This window comes from Gobio gobio, assembly GCF_949357685.1.
Source record: "Gobio gobio genome assembly, chromosome: 4".
Classification (NCBI taxonomy): domain Eukaryota; kingdom Metazoa; phylum Chordata; class Actinopteri; order Cypriniformes; family Gobionidae; genus Gobio; species Gobio gobio.
Genome location: NC_137100.1, coordinates 11,217,704 through 11,241,694, shown reverse-complemented (window position 1 = coordinate 11,241,694; position 23,991 = coordinate 11,217,704). Strand labels below are relative to the sequence as shown.

At 38.2% G+C, this 23,991-nt stretch overlaps 1 protein-coding gene across 1 annotated transcript in view; it reads left to right on the top strand.

The window, feature by feature from the left end:
• Positions 1-9,452: 9,452 nt before the first annotated feature.
• lig3 (ligase III, DNA, ATP-dependent) overlaps positions 9,453-23,991 on the top strand; it is a 21,945-nt gene continuing 7,406 nt past the window's right edge. The window contains exons 1-14 of the mRNA XM_079814800.1: positions 9,453-9,606; positions 10,512-11,102; positions 11,190-11,318; positions 13,384-13,596; positions 16,058-16,209; positions 16,302-16,468; positions 17,264-17,341; positions 17,419-17,587; positions 18,930-19,085; positions 19,218-19,349; positions 20,079-20,158; positions 20,298-20,385; positions 20,553-20,630; positions 23,783-23,906. Coding sequence (XP_079670926.1) covers positions 10,559-11,102; positions 11,190-11,318; positions 13,384-13,596; positions 16,058-16,209; positions 16,302-16,468; positions 17,264-17,341; positions 17,419-17,587; positions 18,930-19,085; positions 19,218-19,349; positions 20,079-20,158; positions 20,298-20,385; positions 20,553-20,630; positions 23,783-23,906 — 2,110 coding nt within the window. The 5' untranslated portion in view covers positions 9,453-9,606; positions 10,512-10,558. The remainder of the gene's footprint in view (positions 9,607-10,511; positions 11,103-11,189; positions 11,319-13,383; positions 13,597-16,057; positions 16,210-16,301; positions 16,469-17,263; positions 17,342-17,418; positions 17,588-18,929; positions 19,086-19,217; positions 19,350-20,078; positions 20,159-20,297; positions 20,386-20,552; positions 20,631-23,782; positions 23,907-23,991) is intronic.

Sequence of the window (23,991 nt, the reverse complement as noted above, 5' to 3'; positions counted from 1 at the left end):
CACGCATGGCTGGTGCGCGCGCACACACACACACACACACACACGTTACAGGTCCGACTGACAGAGAGCCTGTTCGGATGAAAACCGCTTCAGTGAACTCAATTATAGTAACGCGACTAACGCCGCATTTTTTTTCCTCAGTAACGCTAACGGCGTTGTAACGGGAGAAACAGTAATTCGTTTGATTACTCGTTACTGAAAAAAATAATTCCGTTAGTAACGCTGTTTATCTGTAACGCCGTTATTCCCATCAGTGGTCAGTGATTACTACATTATTAAGTTCTCGCTAGAAATGACATCAGAAGTGGAAAATGTTGGTTAAAAAACATACATTTACACCCAAACTGAACAGCAAACACAACATTCGGACGCCATCTTTTATTTCCAGCTCAACTGTCCCAGACTGGAACGCACAGGATTGTTGGATATCAAAGGCAGCGAAGGATACATTTATGCTGTCTCCAAAAATCCATCATATGAAGCTAACTTTAGATTCGGACGTGCCTTGATGCCTTTTTACCTTGCAATGTGTCCTCCGAAGGCAGCATTTTCCAGGTTTCGGACGCAGCCGTGAACTTTGAATTGGAACAGTACTTAGGCAGCGACTGATGACGTTTCACTAGTCCACTAGAACACAAGTACAGACAAGAACGCATATTGAGAAACGGCCATGGTCACCCGCTGTCTCAAGTCGGACAAAATTTCTTTGGTCTGCGCATCGATTGGTCTGCGCATCGCTGCATGAAGTTGAACAAGCCTAAAGCCATGTGGTGACACGCAACACAAACATAGAGACAAGAAACAAAGACAAGAATGACAGAACTGTCAGAGGAGAACCCTGACATTAAAGGGTTAGTTCCCCCAAAAATGAAAATTCTGTCATTAATTACTTACCCTCATGTTGTTCGACACCCGTAAGACCTCCGTTCATCTTCGGAACACAAATTTTAGTTGAAATCCGATGGCTCAGAAAGGCCTCCATTGGCACAATGCACTGTACACTCTCAAGACCCATAAAAGGTACTAAAGACGTCGTTACAAAGTCCATCTCACTACAGTGGTTCTACAATAACTTTATGAAGCGACGAGAATAGTTTTTGTGCGCAAAAAAAACTAAATAACGACTTAGATAGTGTCCCACAAACATTGTTCTTTAACTTGTAAGAATACACATTTAAGTGCTGTCAAGTTATTAACGAAATCAATATAAGTAATAATAACTCTTACAATATACTTTTTTAAAAAAAAATGTATTCATTGATGTCCCGTGTCACAGACAATCATACTGACTGCTGCTAATCTGAGTCCATAAACCTACCGCAGCTCGTATGTGAACACATCACACGCGGCTGTGTTGATGGATGATTTAGTCACGTTCAGGAACGGTTAAACATAACTAAATTAATATTATTATTACTGTAAAGTTATTGCGTACCGGACATTTTCTCACCGCTTCCCAACTCCCAACATACACATACACACGCACACGACGCACACACATCTGTGCAACTGTCTGTACTGTAGCCTACGTCAGCGTTGCATTATTATCTCGTCCCATCTCACCAACAGTTTAATACTCGCACATCCAAACGTAGTCAGAGAAGGACCTCAACTTCTTTCTGATCGCATGAACGTAGTCTCATCCTCTCAAACTGCCCAATGAATCACTCAATTCTCATTGGCTACCTGCCAATGTGGCAGGTAGATTGACAGTGTTACCCACCAATTGCAAAATTCTCCCGCATTTGGCGCGTGGTCGGGTGTTCATTTCAGGCCCTGGTTGGGGGGCATGGTCCTCCAATAAAATGTTGATTTCTCTGATCTACATATGTGCATTTTAAGATGTTTGAAGACTAAAAAAATAATAATAAATAGCTTTCAAAACCATGTTAGTGGGCAGTAGATTATCTTGTCATACCTACTCTCTCCTCATTTCATCACTCTCTCATTTTCATCACTCTTTCTTTTTCTCTCAGTCTCCTTTTCTTGCCCTGTCTCTTCCCCTCCTAAAGCTGAACTCTGGCTGATAGTCTTTTCATTTTCGTCTGTGTCAGTGAAGAAAGTAAACATATATATTACCAGGTCAAGAAAATATGAACATGTAACCCCAATTTTATCATCCTTGCACTGACATATTAAGTTCTGTATCAATTACAAAGTAATCACTTATAAGGCCCTTAATGGTTTAATCTAGATTGAGAGTTAATACGCAGGAGCTAAAAATCTCTTTAGCCAAGAATTCACAAACAACATCTCATTATTTGCTTGTAGCCTACTCCAGTTACATCAGTTGAAATGCACATTAATAACTTTTACTTGAAATGTAATTAACAAGAGCTACTCAAAGTATTTTCCATTTGCTTTTCTGTTTCTACCTCGGTATATCTCAAGGTAACTATTACACCAGCTCCAGTTTGGATCCAGCCTCTTATGAAGATTTCTGATGACCCAATACCTGTGGTTACCATGGTTTAACTGCAATAATGTTTTTTTTCTCAATTGTTTACACACAAATACTGGTCCTTGAGACACAATGACCACAACATGTAACTCATGCACCAACCCCCTGAACCAATTCTGCTAAACTACAAGCACAATTCCTGCTTTACACTCAAATTGCAGTTCTAAAACACACTTTTTTCAAAACACTACACACAATTCTCAGCATTTGGCACAGTTTTCATGCAGAAAATATCTTGTTTTCACAAGGAACACACTGCCATTCAAATATGCCCACTGACTCTTCACATGGGCAAACACCCGTCACACAGTTTTACAATTAGCAAACAGAGCTTTTGATTCAAAGGGCAACAGGTGAGAAACCGAAGAGAGGATGCAGTATAGTTAAATCTTTAAATTCTTCTGTTGTTTTGTATGTAGACCACTGTATGTGCAACTTTGTGTTGGTTGGGATGTACACTGTGTACATTGTTTTAGTGGGAAAAATAAAATATATTTGTTACCGTGTATTTGTGTGTTCTGAGTATGAAAACAATATTCTCAAATATTTTACAACACACTTATGTATGTACTGTTTGTTGTAAGTGTAACACTGAACCAAAAAAGACCTAAGTCATTATGATGAAAGGAGAAGAAGTGTTTTCCAGTCATCATAGTGTTTTACATTGAGCACATCAGTGTTCAACTGGTTCTTATAAATGTCTATTCATATGATGGTTTGTGTGTGTCATTTGAAAACAAATTTCCATTTTGAAAATAAATAATATTGTTTTGAATGTAAAGTTGCATTTTGCAGGAGAATTGAGGGGTTTTGCCCATTGTGTGTGTGTTTTTGGATTTGTGTGTAGAGTTCTGAGAATATGAGGCATGCTTTCAGAAAATGTGTGTAAACAATCGAGAAAAACTGTAAAACCATGGTTCATTTTCGTAAGGGTTGTCTCAGAACATTTCTGCCATATGGACATTACTTGGACACAGTCACTTCTGATAACAGATTACTCTTAATTATAATGTAGAAGCATTCATTTTCTGCAAAGCAGCTTGGAACAGTATCATGAAAAGCACTATAAATGTGAATTTAAATGGATTGAATTGGGTGGTACTTGATTTTGTCCATGGGGAATTGATTGGATTTCATGTGAGTGACAGGTTGTCTCGACCAAACGCCAGTAAACACGTCATCGGAGAAGAGAAGAGAAGAGAAGAGAAGAGAAGAGAAGAGAAGAGAAGAGAAGAGAAGAGAAGAGAAGAGAAGAGAAGAGAAGAGAAGAGAGGAGAGAAGAGAAGAGAAGAGAGAAGAGAAGAGAAGAGAAGAGAAGAGAAGAGAAGAGAAGAGAAGAGAAGAGAAGAGAAGAGAAGAGAAGAGAAGAGAAGAGAAGAGAAGAGAAGAGAAGAGAAGAGAAGAGAAGAGAAGAGAAGTCGCTGCAAGAGGGAGGGGAAGTTATTTTGATTATGAGGGGAGCATTTTTTTTTTTTTAAAGGATGTGAACAGATAAATTATTTATAACTAGATAAAAATGTTAGTCGTGACAAACTGACAGTTGGCTTGAGAAAGCCGGACCAGAAAGTTTGAAGAAGTTTTAAAAGCTTGAAGTTTGAAGGCAGAAAGACAGACAGGGTTGTTGTTCTGCGGTTGCTAAGGTACTCGGGTGGTTATTAGGTTGTTGCTATATGGTTGCTAGGGTGCTCGGGCTGGTTGCTAGGGTATTCTGGGTCGTTGCTATGTCGTTGCTAAGGTACTTTGGGAGGTTGCTAGGGTGTTCCTATGTGGTGTCTTGGGCGGTTGCTATGTGGTTGCTATATGCGGATGCTAGGGTACTCTGGGTGGTTGCTATGCGGTTTCTAGGGTACTCAGGGTGGCAGATATAGATAGATAGATAGATAGATAGATAGATAGATAGATAGATAGATAGATAGATAGATAGATAGATAGATAGATAGATAGATAGATAGATAGATAGATAGATAGATGATAGATAGATAGATAGATAGATAGATAGATAGATAGATAGATAGATAGATAGATAGATAGATAGATAGATAGATAGATAGATAGATAGATAGATAGATAGATAGATAGATAGATAGATAGATAGATAGATAGATAGATAGATAGATAGATAGATAGATAGATAGATAGATAGATAGTAGGGCTGCACAATATATCGAAATTATCGAAATATTGCAAATGTACATATCGCAATATGCATATCGCAACGGCACGCAATATCTGAATGGTTTTAATAGGCTACTTCAACATTGTGAAAAGTGTACGTTTTAGGTTGACGCATATAGCAGAGAATAGACTGGGCTCACGACTGTTACTTATGTGACTTGCTTGACTTTAAAAAGAGTAACTAAACGCAATAACTTGCGAAAAACAACTCCTTGCAGTCTCGCGCTGTCTGCTGTCTGACACACACACCGAAACGTGCGCACAAGCCGTACTTTTTTTGTGTGTCTTGTTACACACTCGAACTGTCAAATTCACACACACACACAGTTATGTCAAAATTGCTGTCTTGATGAGTATTCATGTAAACACAGTCGGTTATGTTTTAAGTAAGCGATATCAGTTGGGGAAAGAAACCGAATGCGTGTCAATAGGATTCGTGCATTAGGTCTTAAAGTGACAGCCTGCTAATATAGTAAACCTGCTAATACAGTAAACCTGCCGCTGTCTGTCAAACAACGAAAGAAAAGGAGAAAATCACTCAGTGCTCTTGGCTGAATAACCTTTGTAGCTTTATTATGTAACTTAATATTATGTAATTATGTATTAAGACTACTATTTTTAGTTCTAATTTTTACAGTTTTTCTCCATTGGTTTGGCTCATTTCTTGAAACAGAAATTACATTCTCAAAACAACATGGACAAATCTCCAAACCACTTGGCAATTGTTCACAACAGAATAGCATTTCTCTTTCATTTCATCAAATTGCAAATGTCTAAGTACATGTCTCAATGTCTCAGTACATCTTTGCAAATGATTAAGTACAGGTAGCCTACATTTAGCACAATTTCCAAGTGAATAGATCTTGTTGATCTAAACTGATTGTTTGATTCTCAGTCTAATGGTCGTTCGCTCCAAAACGTGTCAGCGTCATTTCCTTGTATAAGTCATCACATGCACAATAGTCTGTTCAAATGTCAAAATTAGTCAATAACATAATACCATGAATACCATATATGAATCGCTTGGAACATTTGATAAATTTCTCACAGCAATTGACAGTCAGGTGAAACTAGAACTTGACTAATGAAGGAGGACTTTCACACATCTCAGATGACCAATCAAACAGTATGTTTACAGGTGCTGTCCATGACTGTGAATGCTGCCAAACATATATGTAAAGAGCTTGACCATGCAGGACCAGTACAATTTCTGAACATGGAGGCACCTGGCCAAGTAAATGAACAAGGGCAACTGCCTGCTCGAGGAAGAGGAAGAGTGAGGATGAGAGGGGGAGCCCGTGGAGGAAGAGGGGTAGAGAGGGGAAGAGAGGGGAAGGGGAAGAGAGGGGTAGGAAGAGGTAGACCTGGAGTAGGATGTGGCCAAAGAAGACGGGGACCAAATTTATCAGATGCAATTCTACTGAGTACCCATGGGTTGACATTGAGAGAGGCTGGGCAGAGATTTCAGCCCAACCTCAGCAGATACATATAAAAAAAAAAAAACCTTTGAAAATGCTTGAATGAATCGAATGATTTTACAAATGTGGAGAGAAATAAATATTTTCATCAATATGCAGTACTGGTCTTGTGTGTACTGTTTGGTCAATATATTCATATACTTTACTCTAACAATATCTCTGAAAAAAATCAAACCCATATTATATCATTAGAAAAGTAGAAATTTTACAATATTACAAGTGTTTACAGAAAGATTGAGAACAGCAGCGTGTGGATGGCCAGGAGGGTGAGGACGGTAATTTTCATTGTTTTTTTGTTTGAGTGTTAGATTACAGTATATTATGCTGTATACATTTTCTTTTTACTCTGATGTATGGAAGTTACTTTATGTGTGTGAATGATAATGGTTACAATTTCCTTGGCAGCATGAGTGCAATGTGTGATGTCAAACCTTGGAGGCTACTCTTACCCTAAAATCCTATTTCTTTTTTTTTTCTTCAGTTTTATACACAATTGTATTCTGTTAGCTAGACAAAAATGAAGGACTGGGCTAAGACTGAAAGGTGGACATGAGGGATATTTCAATGGTCCTCTGCCATAGTGACAAAACATCTAAACATTTTGACTTGCAGTGCTTACACAATGCCAAAGGAACGAAGCATTTTGGGGGCACTGACTGTTTAAATGAGAAGGAAATTTAGTTTTGACACATGAGTGAACTGTTTTGGGAGAGGTATGAGCTTTTGCAGGTGAACCATGGTGTTGTGCCGAACCATCCACGTTATTTTGGCAAAAGCACCAAAAGTGTTGAGAACGTCCGGTCTGTTTCAAAAAATGAGCCAAAGCAATGAGAAGGATCTTTGCCATTTTCGTGGCACTGACTATTTATATGGGAAAGGAATTTAGTTCTGAAGCATGAGTGAACAGTTTTGGGAGAGATATTAGCTTTTGCAAGTGAGCTATATTGTTGTGCTGAACTGTAAGACTGTTTTGCCAAATTATCTTACAATTTTGAGAATGTAATTTCTGTTTCAAGAAATGAGCCGAACCAATGGAGAAAAACTGTAATAACAAAGATAAATTAAAATAACAAAAATAATCGCCCACCCCTAGTTCAGGTGTCTTTGTTTACCTGGATGTTCTTGATGTTAAGTTTTAGGTTGATATAACTATATTACCAAGTCAAGCAAAGAGTTTTTAGTATTTAAATATTGGCATTACATTTTTGTTTACATTGATGTTAAAATTATATTGTTAGATTTGTGACATTAATATTTGCTATTTTATAAGTTGTAGCGATGCTTTCTTTTCCCAGAAAGAATGTGAAACACATAAATGGTATCATTCTCAGTTTTTAAATATTTTTTTTAAGTATAATTTAAAAAGATTTTACTCACTTAAAGCAATATCGTATCGCATATCGAATATCGCATTATTTAACAGGGATGTCGCATATCACATTTTTCTTCAACATTGCACAGCCCCAATAGCCTAGATAGAATGATAGATAGATAGATAGATAGATAGATAGATAGATAGATAGATAGATAGATAGATAGATAGATAGATAGATAGATAGATAGATAGATAGATAGATAGATAGATAGATAGATAGATAGATAGATAGATAGATAGATAGATAGATAGATAGATAGATAGATAGATAGATAGATAGATAGATAGATAGATAGATAGATAGATAGATAGATACTTCTAAGTAACTGCAGTGATAAGATGACTTTGGCTTTTTTATTTAGAAGGAGGGATCTATTCAGCTATAAACTTTCTTAAAATATATCTAATGTAGTCTATATCTAAAGCAGAGGTGGACAGTAACTAAGTACATTTACTTGAGTACTGTACTTAAGTACACTTTTTGAGTATCTGTACTTTCCTCGAGTAGTACTTTTTCTGGAAACTTATGGCTTTTACTTCACTACATTTGAAAGACAAATATCGTACTTTTTACTCCACTACATTTCTATCAAAGCCCTCCAAGTAGAAAGTCGTAGCCGCTTTGAAAGTCAGTGTATGATTCGTTTTTGTTTTTTTTGTGCAGACAGCCTATCAGTAATCACATCACATGAAGTTCAATGATTTACAAGTATTTTTTGAACACTAATCAATTGATGGCGAAATAGAAGGCGGCAGTTCCCAGACGCAGTGCGCACAACCATAGTCATACTTAAAAGTTAAAATTCAGAAGAGCAGACGTGGATAAGTCTGAAAAAGTGCGACGACACGAAAGTGCCCACAGAAAGCTGCCTCTCAGACGCCAGACCACAAGCACTGAATTTTAGTCTATTTAAAGTACTAAAATCTTATTATAGTATAATTAAAACTAGACTAAAACAATTCAGATGCCTAAAAGACTGACTAAAACTAAATAAAAATTTGCTGTCAAAATTAACATTGGCATGAAGTATGGTTTCATTTATAATAGTATTATTTATTTTTTATAGATTTACCCGCCAAGTTGCCATAGCCTTGTGGATACAGCGCTAACACATAACGTTAGACAATGATGTTAGTTAGCATGCAAAAGCGTAGTTGGGCTAATAATGTTAACTGAAGTCCTTTCAGAAATGTTTTTTACATAATCCTGTCAAATAAACACAATGTAGAAACCTTTCTTTTCTAGTATGATTTTGACTTTGATTAGAGCTTTGTAACTTTTAAACAAGTATGTTTAAAAATCAAGTTCAAGTATGCTAGCATGTCAGATGGAGCATGACCACCATGATGGAACAGTGCATTCATACAACAATGCAACAATAATAAAATAATGCGTTTACTTTTACTTTTGATACTTAAGTACTTTTAAAAGCAAGTACTTCTGTACTTTTACTTAAGTAAAAATCTATCTTTACAACTTTCACTTGTAATGGAGTAATATTTAACCAGTAGTACTTTTACTTTTACTCAAGTAATGGAGTTGTGTACTTTGTCCACCTCTGATCTAAAGTCTTTGATAAGGACTACAACTACCACAAGTAGGCTAGTCCATATGAGTGTAAGTGCTTGACCAAACAGAAAACCACTGTTGTCCTTATTTAGCAACTTTATTTTTATTAAAGTTTATTATTATTATTATTTTTATTAACAACAACAACAACAACAACAACAACAACAGTGTTGTTTGATGGTTTTAATGTGTGTTGTAGAACAAACTGTGAAATTCATACATTTTCTACATTTTTGTAACGTTCTAACATTTTGAAATCAATTCAAAGACTAAAGTTACGTTTGGTAGCGGTCACCTTGTATCTGTGTCTATGCAGGTCGATAAATGTTTGCAAAAATAAATAAAAAAACATCAGCTTTTTGGTGCACATGCGCACTAGTGCGCACAGGAAACACTTGCAAACAAAGAGGAAGCGTTCATGTGATTTAAAGGGGACCGCACACAATCCAGAAATCATGTTCTGTTGCTAACACATTCAGTTGTTGTTTTTAAAAAAATGAAACCCGTTACATGAGGAGCTGGGGATCGACTTGCACTAAATACTGAGGTAAAACTAAATTGAGATGAGGTGCTGTATATCCTCATAGTTAGCTGGTTGTATGGCTGCTGGTGCATAGTTCAGCTAAGATTAGCATGTGAGCTAATTCCACGTTGATCAACAAAGCGACACGTAAACAGAACCACCAAAACATACTGCTAAACGACTAAGTTATTCTATTAGTATCAAATGGCAGTTTTGTCTCATGCTGTTTGAAAATGACATTATTAGTATTTTTTTTAAAGACTAAAGGTGCAAACGATTGTATGCGCATTGTGTTAGACTGTAACGTTAGGTGTTTTATATTATAATTGATTCAATATCATATGTTACATAAATGTAAATTCACTATTAATATAACGGTAGGATATTTGTGTAAAATCAAGCAGTATATTGACAGTATTGGATTCTCTTGCTTAAAGACAATCTTTTGATTTGAATGTATATGTTTTGCCATTTGTTAACTTGTATATATTAAATTATTATTTGACATCTACACTTAAAAAGGAATTGTTATTTTGGTGTATTAAGATATTTTGGGTTAAGTTTGAAATGTATTTTATTTATAATGTGACACCTAAATAGAAAACATAATTGTGAGTCACCTTTTAGTATCAAATAACAATTTTGGCAGTTTTTTTAGGTAAAGTTGTTTATGATAACATTTCCTCTGCAGTACATTTTGTGTATTTTAATTGACTAAATTTTGTTTTAATTTATACGCCTTATTTTGCATTTTGTCACCTTTTTAAATAATTTTTAGACATTCGTTGTATAATGCTTAATGAGTAAATAAATAAATCAAAGTGTTTTCAGGTGGTGTTTTAATCTTTCCACACAACCCCAGTTCATATTAAAAATTCACTGAATATTGTTTAAACATGATCATTTACTTTTTTTTCTTCTTCTTGCAGAACTCACCTCTGCTGTGCAAGATGGAAACTCTCTATTCCTGAACTTTATGCCCAGTTTTTGGTTTGGTGGGATAGCGAGGACACTAAGCAGATCATTTTTGCCAAAACTTTTGAGGGAAACTTTATTCAGAACAACACTAAATTATCAATATCTCCAGTGCTCGAGGGCTCTTACATTCACGTGGGGCTTTGCATCTAGCCCCAGTGGCTTCTTTTTCTGTGTGCCACAAGTTCGACAGTTTACTCTCAGCTCCGGCTCTTATTTCCACGTGTCTTGGCCTGAGTGGCAACGTGAACAACCAGACATGGCAGAGCAGAGATTCTGCGTGGAATATGCCAAACGTGGCACGGCTGGGTGCAAGAAATGCAAAGACAAGATCATGAAGGGGCTGGTTCGGATTGGCAAGATAGTGCCAAACCCGTTCAGTGAGTCTGCAGGGGAAATGAAGGAGTGGTACCACGTAAAGTGCATCTTTGAGAAGCTGGAGAGAGCACGCGCCACCACAAAGAAAATCGAGGACATCACAGAGCTGGAGGGATGGGAGGAACTTCAGGATGAGGATAAAGAACTAATCAATAAACATGTGTCAGGTATTTGGCCACTCTTCCCCTTGTTTAGTTTGCATCAGATGCCATTGCAGACCTGACATGCTGAACAGTCTCTCTTCTCTTTAACAGAACTGGCAGCCAAAACCAATGCAAGCCCAAAGAAGAAAGTGCAAGCAAAGTTAAACAACAGTGGACAGCTGTCAGCACCGCTAGCTGATCCAACCGTCAACGCTCCTCGCAAGTTCTCTGGCTTCACAGGTACAGCACCAAGAGAGCATGGGTTTTTTCTTTAGCTACTATTTTTGTTTTGTAATATTTGTGTAACTTTTTTATTTGTAAGATACACTATGGTTCAGATATTTGCAGTCAGTTTATTTAACGCTTTTAAAAGAAGTCTCTTATGCTTACCAAGGCTGCTTTTGTTTAATCAAAAATACAGTAAAAACAGGAATATTGTAAAACATACAGTTCTTTTTTCTATTTTGTAATTCATTCCTTTGATGGCAAAGCTGAATTTTCAGCATCATTACTCCAGTCTTCAGTGTCACATGATCCTTCAGAAATCATTCTGATATGCTGATTTGGAATAAATAAACATTTCTTATCAATTTTAAACACAATTGTGCTGCTCAATGTTTTTTTGAAAACCGCTATACAATTTTTTTTTTTTCAGGATTCTTTTAATAGAAAGTTCAAATATTTTGTAACAATGTAAAAGTCTTTACTGTCGCTTTTCATTAATTTAATGCATCCTTGCTGATGCATACTTTAAAAGTATGAATCCCCCTCCCCCTTTGCCATAAAAATGGGTTAAGATTTTGACCAGCCATAAATATTTCTTACTGCCAGTAAATCTGTATTTAATAAAAATATTATAGCTTTTTATCTTTGTTACGGGATAACAGTTTAGGACCCAAGACCAGTTGTGAAGAATGAAGACTAAGAGTCAGGAGTGCAATTAATTAAAGAAAAATGTACTGAAGAATAGTTTGCAGTTTCATCAGCAGAAGCCAGCTTCAAGTCTCTAGAGGAGTTTGTAGGTCGCGCTTCCTCTCTACCAGCTTTTCGTACAACAATGTCTCAACAGTTACTGTTTTCAAGGTCCAGCCACGTCATTACTGCAAGTTGAATGATTCTGATTGGCTAAGAGAAAATAGACAGTCATAGTAAATTTCCACACATTGTCAGTTAATCAGATTCACGTGTCCATAGATCACTTGTTGACGTTTTCACGCTGGAATTAGGCATGTAGTGACCTTCCAGGTCTGGAGCCGGCGCCAGTTTGTTCAGAACAACATCACTCTACTTAGGATATCCGTTTTACTCCTTCAATACTGATCTGTAACACAGAATACGGCGAACATACACAGTTTCTCCTAGGTTGGAGTTGATTGAGATCCAGTTCTGACCAGAAAGTTTCCCAAAACATACTGATAACGTTCTTTCTCTCAGTAGGAGGTACAGACAGTATTCACCATAATTCTTTTGTGTTTCAGTAAAAGAAAATATAAAATGAATAAAAGAAAATTTAAAATGACAGACAAATCCATATTTCTCTCTGGAAGCCGGGCTAAGTGAGTAAGCACTGTTACTGCACTCCTGGCATCAATGGCATGTTAGGGGTGTGTGATGCCACCAAAATCCAAACACACGACAACATGTTGCTATCAAGTGTTAAGCGACACATCACACATCCCTAGGCCAGACCCTCAGTCACTCTTCAGAGACCAAATACAAACTTTAGAAAACAATCAGTGGTTCTATTGATTAAGTAATATCATAACTGGAAAGAATCATTAAAAATCTTTACAACAATATAGGAGGATAAATATTGAATAAGACTTTGATTTTTTTTATATATATATATATAATGTATATATATGTATGTATGTGTATATATATGTGTATATATATGTGTGTGTATGTATATTGAAGCGGCAGTGGATTTCAGAATCCGCCCCTTTCATCTTTTATGTATTTAAATTTATTTACTTATTTAATTTTTATATTTTATAAATGTATGTTTATATTTAGATGCACAAGTTGTCTTTTTAGTCACTTAGTACTGTATATAGACAGTATGTATTGGTTTGAATTTACATGGACGACGATCACATTATCATTCTTACCATTTAATTTTGTAAAGTGTCTTGCCAGCTGGAAAATAAATCTGTTGACCTGCCAAAGCCATTTTTACTTGCATTTGCTACTGGGCCAGAGTTAATTTTGGACCATTATGATATTGATCTATAAATGTGATGTATCATTTCATGCTGTCATGCTCTGCCAACTTAATACAAGGCTTAACACTGTGTGTCCACAGCTACCAAGGCTGGTTCCTCTTCCTCCAGTCCTGGACCGTCTCCAGCCAAACCCACTCAGGGCAGTGCTTTATCAGCTCAGCTATGTGACCACAACCATAAAGACAACTTGCTGCGGGAGTTCCGCAAACTCTGTGCCTTAGTTGCAGAGAAGTCAGGCTACAACGCCAAGACCGAGATCATCAGAGACTTCTTAACAAAAGGCTCTGGTGGAGGTAAGCATGACTAGAGCCATCATTAAGGCCAAAATTGTCATTAATTGCTCACCCTCATGTCGTTCCACACCCGTCAGACTTTTGTTCATCTTCAGAACACAAATAAAGATCTTTTTGATCAAATCTGAGAGCTTTCTGTACTCTCCTAAAACGGCTATTCAACTACCACTTTGACACTACAAAAAGTTAATAAAGAGATCGAAAAAAGGAATCCATAAGTTACACCGTCTACACCAGATGTGACCGTTGACGCGCCGCAACAGCTAGAAGTGGTCTACACTGGACGCAACAAAGCGACCATTGCAAAGCATTTGTCCTTCATGTCAGTACGTCATAAATAGAACGAGACTTCAGTTTACTGTCAGGGTTTGTGGCATTGCACCGCGCCGCATCCAGTGTAGACAACATCACTGATTATAATGGGTTATATTGTCTTTTATCACGCCGCTCGCGTCCGGTATAGACATGGTTTTAGGCTTTTATTTGCATATAAACATTGATCAGCGAACATAAACAGTAGCTCAACCGAACCTGCTTGACGTGTGAGAACAAACCTCATTGGTTCTTGCGGAAGCTCAAACGTGCTGCGTAACACGAGAATGAACCTCATTGGTTCTCGCACGTGAACATGCTTGAGCTTCCATTTACCACAACTGATGGGTGAGTTGATGAATGTTTATATGTGAATAAAAGTGTCAATTAAATCTGTTCATCATATAAAGGATTAATCTATCTTCAGAAAATTTGGACTAAACCGCTTGATTCATATGAATTATGTTTACGATCACTTTATGAACTTTTCGAAGCATCAAAAGCCCTGTTTCCACCGAAATTACCTGGCACAATTTGTTTTTTTTTTCCCAGGAACTTTTTTTTTTCTTCTTTTTTTTTCTCCCAGATCTGTTGCTGTCTTCGTTTCCATCTTGGTCTAAAGTATTGTGATGATTAGTCCGGTGACGTAGGACTGCACGCGACTTTCCAGAGCCCACTGGATTTCGTCATCCTCAAATAAACATAATAGAGCCTGAACCTCGTCGTCAGTCCCTTGGTCGTATTTTTTAAACTCCATTGTTGATTCGAATAGCAAACAACTCTTACTGCACACACCGCAACAAACTTTTAGGTTGAAATAAAATGCTGCGTGAACTCAACCAATCAGCATTGTTCAGCGCCCAAGTCCCACCCTCAAAAGTTCCTGAACTTTGAAAAAGTACTACCTCGCAAGCAGGGCCATTTTAAGGAGGAAATTTTTACCCGTAACTTTATTTAGACCCTGGTCCCTGCGGAAGACAGAGTACCACCCCAAAGTCCCTAGTTCCCTTGGGAAAGTTCCCATGGTGGAAACACTGCTAAATCGGTAGTTGCGTAGCTGTCGATAGAGACTTGGAGAGTACAGAAAGCTGTCAGATTTCCCTAAAAAGATCTTCATTTGTGTTCTGAAGATGAACGAAAGTCTTATGGGTTGGGAACGACATGAGGGAGAGTAATTCATGTAATTAATTTTCATTTTTGGGGGAACTAACTAAAGCCGCGTTTCCACCACGGGAACTTTCCCCAGGAACTAGGGGCTTTGGGGTGGTACTCTTGTGTGTTTCAACCGCAGGGACCAGGGTCTAAATAAAGTTCTGGGTAAAAATTTCCCCATGAAAATGGCCCTGCTTGCGAGGTAGTACTTTTTCAAAGCAAGGAACTTTCGAGGTTGGAACTTGGGCGCTGAACATACTGATTGGTTGAGTTCACGCAGCATTTTATTTCAACCTAAAAGTCTGTTGCGCTGCGAATCAACAATGGAGTTTAAAAAGGATTATCTGATGACTAGGTTCAGGCTCTATTAAGGCCCCGATCAGACAGAACGTGTTTTTGCAGTGAGAGATGCCTTTTTTAAATAGATTTCTGTTGGCAGAGAGCATTATGCGCGCTGCTTATGCACCCCGGGCGCCTCGTGTTTTAACCGCCTGCTACGCCTCGCGTTATTGAAGGAGCGCTCTGAGCGCATGAAGTTGAGAAAAAAATCAACTCTGAGCAGAAAAGCACTCGACGTCATCACACGTATTCTCCATTGTCCATTGATTAGACTGACTGCACAGCTTATTCGGGGGTTGCCTAGAAACAGCACACTGCTTTTTTCTAAATCAAAAAAACGTCAACCCAAAAAGGCAGTGCCTCACGTTTTCAAACCTGAAAAACGCCTTCTGTCTGATCGGTAGGGGCCTAAGCTTATATGCGGAGGATGAAATCCAGCGGGAACTGGAAAGTTGCAAGCAATCCTACATCACCGAACTAATCTTCACGGTACTTTAGACCGCGATGGAAACGCAGACCGCAGCAGGTCTGGGGGAAAAAGAGTTCCTAGGAAAAAAGTTCCTGGAACAAATTGGTCCGGGTAATTTTGGTGGAAACGGGGCTTAACACAAGCAGTCTCAAAGTGATCTTTGTTAATCTCCCTCCCTCATCTTCACAGACAAATTCAGAGGAGATTTGTACCTGACGGTGAAGCTTCTCCTCCCAGGAGTGGTAAAGAATGTGTACAACCTCAATGACAAACAAATTGTCAAGCTTTTCAGCCGCATATTGAATTGCAGTCAGGATGAAATGGTGCAGGACTTGGAACAGGTTTGTCGCATTGTCTTGCATATTTCATCCGCAAAAGTAGTCCAAGAAATATTTGAGCCTTTTCTTAATTGATCTTTATCGGTTTTATATAGGGAGATGTTTCAGAGACAGTGCGGATGTTTTTCGAGGACAGCAAGTCTTTTCCTCCAGCAGCCAAGAGTCTTTTGACCATCCAGGATGTGGATGCTTCACTGAGCCGTCTATCCCTACTCACAAAGGAGGATGATCAGCAGACAGAGCTGCAGGACATTGCTAAAAAGTGAGATAGAAATAATTTTCATCTTTGATTATATAAAATGCTTATTTAACCCACTGATGCTGTTCGGTCTTTTTTTTTTTTTTTGGAGACTGAAAAATTTTACGTTTTGTTTTTTTAGAATGTTTTCCTTCATTGGAATGGTACGAAACATGTAGGTTTTGGCACTTGCTGTTGTTCGCAGTCAAAAATGACCGCATGGGAAATTAATTAGTGACAAATTTCATCTATTGGACACGTTTAGTACTGTGTGCACAATTGTTTTACGGAAAGCTAAATTTTTGTGATCAACCTCACAGATTTATGGCTTTGATTTTCTCAGTTTTAGAGTAAAATGTGTTTTGGAAAATATATTTCATATAAAAAAGTAAAAAAAATATATATATATATTTTATTTTTATAACAATAAATTTCATTCAAAAGTTCTTTTTTTTTTTTTTTTTTTTTTTTTCACTTCAGCAAAAATCCGCTACGTGTTGTTTTTAAAAAGAGACCAAACTTAAGTCTCTGATCCAAAGTATTTACAACAGTTCAAGTTGGAAATGTAATTTTCAGATCCATGCTCAAAAAATTAATCAATGGATTATAACTACTGCATAAATTAATTCAGTACCATAGAATGCCTTAAAACACTAGACATTATATCGAGCTAAAATCTAGTGCAATCATTTCATTGAAATAAAAATAAATTCTGTCATTTGACCGACACACAAACAATACCAGAGGGTTAAAAAACATGTTTTCCATTTGTTTGAATTTTGATTATGCTAATTTTAAAATGCGTTTCTTGATTCCCAGATGTACCGGAAATGATCTGAAGTGTTACATTCGTTTGGTCAAGCATGATCTGAAAATCAACTCGGGGGCTAAGCACGTGTAAGTGTTGCTAGTAAATTGTACCTAAAGGCATCATGTTTGTTCTGTCTCACTCAGTGTAACCTTTCTCTCATCAGTTTGGATGCTGTGGACCCTAACGCATATGATGCCTTCAAAGCCTCCCGTAACCTTGGTGACGTAATTGACAGGGTGCTACGGAACCAGCAGGAAGCCTCTAATGGAACAGGGCCCCGAAAGATTCTTAGTGTGGAGGCGTCTCTGATGACCCCCGTACAGCCAATGCTGGTCTGAGTCTCTAGTGATCTTAAATAGATAATTCACAAAAAAAGAATTTTCCTGTCATAATTTACTATGTTGTTCTAATCATGTATGACTTTATTTCTTTTGTGGAACACAAAAAAAGATATTTTGAGAAATGTTGGTAACCAAACCATTTTGATTAAACAATTTCTCAGAATATCTTCTTTTAAGTTCCACCAGAAGAAAGTAATACAGGTTTGGAACAACATGAGAACTCTCATTTTTGGGTGAACTGTCACTTTAATTCCATATTCTTCAGCTACAGATTGCATTCAGTATTAAAGGTGCAGTGTGTAGTATTTATGAGGATCTTTTGACAGAAATTAAATATAATATACATAACTATGTTTTCAGTGGTGCATAAACATGTGGACCTTACATAATGAACCGTTATGTTTTTATTAACTTAGACTGAGCCATTTCTATCTACATACACCGCGGGTCCGCAATTTTGCGCCGCCATGTTTCTACAGAACCCCAAAACTGCTCTACAGAGCGCTAGCTCTGCTGTCTCAGGCGACATCTTTGTCCTATGTCAGCCACCGTAGCTTCTCTGTGCTGTGAAAAGAAGGGGTGGGCGGTTGTAATTCGCAACCTTACCACTAGATGCCAGTAAAATTTACACAGTGCACCTTTAATTGAAACTAAATCATTTGGACTATAAGTTGAAGATTATTAACTCTTTCCCTGCCAGCTATTATTATTTTTTTTTTTCACTAAGTTGCCAGCCGCCAGCGTTTTTGATCATTTTCACAAAATGTATTTGTTCTAGCTTCATGCATTCTTTTTTTTAAATTAAAATTTGGTACGTTTTATAAAAAAAGCAACACATTGAGCAAAAAGCTGAGAAAATCACGTTGTTGTCAAAGACTATTTCTGAATCAGATTCAGTACAATGAGCAAAACAGATGGGGTAGAACGAGTCCATCAACACCCCCAAAGCTTGCACAGTCCAAACCCCTTCCTGGGTCGACATTCCTCTCTGTAGCATTTGGCCGTTTTGATTTATATGCCATTTATTGTTGCTGATCGCATTATTTTCATATGCATCTGCTTGCATATGAGATCGCTCGTTTCTGCTTCTTTTTGTCCTGTTTGGAGATACTGTACTCATTCTGGAGATGTGTAATGGCGCCCCCTAGCGTATTACATTGAAAACACTCAATGGCAGGGAAGTGTTTTCTCATAAAAGACAAGATAACTCATCTGTGGTGGGGAAAGTTAATAAGCAGAAAGATATATTTTGTTTAAATAATTTAAAAAAAGTAATACGATTATGCCTAGTATTTACTTTTTTTAAATCTACTGCTTGTTTTTATTCTTGTAGGCAGAGGCGTGTAAGTCCATTGAGTATGCCATGAAGAAGTGTCCTAATGGGATGTACTCTGAGATCAAGTATGATGGTGAGCGTGTGCAGGTCCATAAGAATGGCGACCACTTCAGTTACTTCAGTCGAAGTCTCAAACCAGTACTTCCACACAAGGTTAGGACCTCCAGCAACTGTTAGCTGTATTTATTTGTATGTGTGTATGTATGTGTGTATATGTGTGTGTGTGTGTGTGTGTGCGCGCATTTGAAATCAAAGATTTATTTTAAAAATTGATTTCTCCTGCAGGTTGCTCATTTTAAAGAGTTCATACCGCAGGCATTTGCTGGTGGCCATAGCATGATCCTTGATGCTGAAGTTCTTCTGATTGACACAAGGTCTAGCAAACCACTGCCTTTTGGGACACTTGGAGTACACAAGGTAAACCAGAGAGCAATTATGTTTTGGCGTTCCTTAATGCCCGGTGCACACTGTAGGATTTTGGGCTGTCCCAGACGAAAGATAACCAATCGTGGCGATTTCTGTGTCCTACGTCGTACAGTGAGAGAGGTTTTAAAGATGGACGTTTTCACGGTCTTGCGACCAAAGATAGCCTGCGATAATTTTCTGACAGTGTCAGAAATTTAGCATGGTCATCAGTGTTTTTGTTCCTACGACCTACATCCACTGACTAGCCAATAAAAAATGGTGTATTTATCAACGCGACATGGAGCGAAAACATAAAGCTACTTACCTCAAGCTCCATACAAAATTGGCATGCCAAGTTGGCCTCTTCCCTAGCAATGACGCAGCCATAATCTCCTTTTTCTCTTTTTTTCTGTGCACATGAAAACCACAATTGCCAAAGTGTGATTCATCTTGCTCTATTTATTTACTTACCACTAGCACATGCTGATGAAGTTTTATTCTTCGACACTAACTTGCGTCGTAGCCTACGATTCAATAGGTGTCATCATCGTACAGTCTACATGCATGTCGTACACAAGTTTATTAGATCCATGTTGTATAGTGCAATTTGTAACGATCTTATAGGATTGCCGAAATCGCGCAGCCTGCAGCAGGCATAAAAGAATGTTTCAAATGCACTATCATTTGAAGCTTTCTGGAATAGACCCCAGAACTGAGGTTTTTGTTTGTTTGTTTTTTCAGAAAGCAGCTTTCCAAGACGCTCAAGTGGGTCTGTTTGTGTTCGACTGCATTTATTTTAATGGTGTCAGTCTCATGGACAAGTGAGTTAACCTAAAGGAATTCATTTTTCATTATCTGAAGGTTATTTCATGTTTTAGAACAATAAAACATTTATATTAAAGTTTTATTGACATTTTCAATCTAAGACTTGAAAGATGTTGATGTGGTGATGTTTTTCAGACCTCTCTGTGAAAGAAGAAAGTTTCTCCATGACAATATGGTGGAAGTTCCCAACAGGATTCTGTTCTCAGAAATGAAGCATGTCACGGTCAGTTCTACAGTGGTATTTTAAATATGTTTTTCTTTCTCTACCCATCATGCATGTCCTCAGTATTTTAGAATGTGTAGGTAGGTCAAGTTAATTAAAGGTTATTGTTATAGTAATACTTCAGGGTGGATGATTTCATTATGGCTAATGACATTGTGTCCCAACAGAGAGCTGCTGACCTGGCAGAAATGATCACGCGTGTCATCAGAGAGGGACTGGAGGGGTTGGTTCTGAAGGATATCAAGGTACAGGCTACATTTTGAATGCAATACTAGCGTACTGCAAACTGCAAAGTATGCTACCTTACTAAAGGACTTGAATTCGTATGATATAACCCATGTTGTAAGGCCTGTACACACCCAGACAAATGTTTGGTGTGAAAATTTGGATACATTTAAATTTGAATGAAGACTGATAATGCGTCTCTTCAGACCATAGACCTTAAAAAAATATGGACGACATGTCTTCACTACCTTCCACTGAAGAAAAGTGAAGCCGCCAATGTCCGAATATGGCGCTGACATCTTGCGCAGATTTGGGACTGGAGTCTGCGTTGTAGAGAGCAGAAAGTAGAGCCGCGATATCAAAAGCCTGTCCACACTTTCACAGATGCCGAACAATTTATTATGTCGGTGTGAAATAAACACTTTATGGAAATGTAGAAATTAAAGGGATAGTTCACCCAAAAATTTAAATTCTGTCATCATTTACTCACCCTCAAGTTGTTCCAAACCTGTGAGAGTTTCTTTGTTCTGCTGAACACAAAAGTATATATTTTGAATAATGTTTGTAACAAAGCAGATAGAGCAACCATTGACTACCATAGTATTTTTTCCCCTACTATGGTAGTCAATGGTTGCTCTATCTGCTTGATTACAATCATTCTTATATACAATATATACTTTTGTGTTCAGCAGAACAAAGAAACTCATACAGGTTTGGAACAACTTGAGAGTGAGTAAATGATGACAGAATTTACATTTTTGGGTGAACTATCCCTTTAAAGCTAAAGCTCCAATCTCCTCCCGAAAAAAAGTCTGTTGGTGGAGAAGCTGTCAATCATGACGTCACACCCCCTGTTTTATAGCATCAAATAATGAACTAAAACCAAACTTATTTATAAAAGCGAACACTTGAAATTAAAACAGCGTGATTTAAAAACTGCCTAAAATGACAGAAACCAATTTTGGGAAAATTATTTGAAGTGTAATTTGATTGTTTAGTTTGTCTCCCATCCATTAGAATACATGGAGGGGTGGGGTTATGACCTATACTGGGACCAACCACCTGGGGTCGAGACGTTTTGGCTTCAGTTTTCAACACTAGTGCGGCATGCTTACTTCAGACCAAGTGGCAACCTCCCCCAGTTTCTCTTGAAGCCAATACGGAAGTGACTTAAACTGCAATTCATTGACTGGCCGCTAGGGACAGGCTCCAGAAGGGAGCAGAATCTCATTGAGCCCCATGTTAAAATGCCCAACTTTACAGAAGAACAAAAACATGTTTACAGCCTGGTACAAATTGTGGTTTTGGTCTATACAGCTGCCCTTCATGACAACTGTGAGGGGGTGAATTTTTTTATAACTCATTCGTTTACATTATATAAAGCCTTAAAGTTCTGCATAGTTAAGGGTGGCCACTTTGAGTGACAGGTGGATTGTCGTTTGTCTGCCGTCTGCTAGTCATCACGTCACCTCAGCTCCAGCCACGTCCCGCCTCTTTGCCCATTTTCTGTTATCTGGGAGTGACGTGCTGCCAAGATGTCAACAGCCAACTACGAGGCTTCAAAACTGCTCTACAGAACCCTATGGGTGACGTCACGGACACTACGTCCATTTTTTTTACAGTCTATGCTTCAGACCCACACGAATATTCGCATCCTATCAATGCAACAATTTTTTTTTTTTCCAGAGATGTATTAATCTGTTTCCAGCCCATTGCAAACAAACTACATTCACACTGTCAATCTTTGGGATTGACAACTGAATTTGCTTACAGGAGTGAGTCTTGAAATTACCCGTTTTCACAGTAACTCACAGTAGCGTCTTGAATACTGTCTGTATGAATGTGCAATGGGAGTCAAGCCCATATTCTCAATTTCATTAACTGGCAGCAGCTTTTATGTCTGGGTGGAGAGCGGAGGATTTGAATCGTGCATAAAACACAAACTGATAGGAGTAGTGAGTGGGTCTTAAACCGTCAGGTGACTCGCACGTCTCTGTCACACTGTATGACATATTCACGGGACAACTACTTGTCCAAGCCAGCTCCATTCATACATGGTGGGTTTTCCGAGAACGCAGTTGTGAGTTCTTAAAATGTACAAGTGTGAGTTTGGTTGCGTTTTCTCTCCTATAAATAACTGAACTGTGTATGAACTTAACAGTATCAAGGAATTGAATTGGATCAAATTTGAGCCAAACATTCCTGTTGTTGTAAACAGTCCTTGATTCATTGATTGGCATCCTGTTACCATCTAGGAAGTAAAAATGTTTCATTCGTAATCCGGTTTGTGAGGCAAACATCTCAATTCCCTGCAGAATGTTTAAACGGAGGCAAAAAATGATGGTTGACATTACTTCCGGGTTCTTTGTTACGCTGGAAATGAAAGGTCAAGCACATTGCATTGTAGGATACAGCTTGCAGCTCAAGGTGCTCTGTTGTGCACTTCACATTTTGATAAATGTCATGCGTTGTCCTGTCTGTTCCATTCTCACTGAAAATGTGCATACTGCGCACAGTATACATACTGCAAAAATAGTATGTAGCCAATAGCCCATGATCTCAATGACAAAAGCCCAAGGATTCTGTCAGCTTATTGCTCTCAGGTGAAAAAGTGGCATACATGCTGGGAGCTATCACCCTGTAGCCCAAGTATGGTTGCCCACTGAAACCAAGCAGGGTTGAGCCTGGTCAGTACCTGGATGGGAGACCTCCTGGGAAAACCAGGTAGCTGCTGGAGTTAGTGAGGTCAGCAGGTGGTCTGTGTGGGTCCTGACACCCCAGTTTGGTGATGGGAACACTAAAGCATGTCAAAATGCACTGTGCTTTGGATGAGATGTTACTCTGTGGTCATAAAAAAATCCCAGGATGTCCTTCGAAAAAGAGTAGGGGTGTAACCCCGGCATCCTGGCCCATTGGCCTCCTGATCATCCCCATATACTGATTGGCTTCATCACGCTGTCTCTTCTCCACCAATAAGCTGGTGTGTGGTGGGCATTCTGGCACAATATGGCTGCTGTCGCATCATCCAGGTGGATGCTGCACAATAGTGGCGGTTGAGGAGATTCCCACCCTGCCATATATAAAGTGCTTTGAGTACCCAGAAATGTGCTATATAAATGCAACACATTTTTTTTTATTAACTTCATGCTTCTGAGCTTTATTGTTGTTTCAGGGGTTTTATGAGCCAGGAAAGCGTCACTGGTTGAAGGTGAAGAAGGACTATCTGAATGAAGGAGCAATGGCGGACACAGCTGACCTTGTGGTGCTTGGAGCTTTTTATGGCAAAGGCTCAAATGGTCAGTATCGGCAGTCCAATCCAAATGGTTTTAAACAATTATTGAACTTAAGAGCTGTTAGTGTTCACAATTTTGAAATATTCTG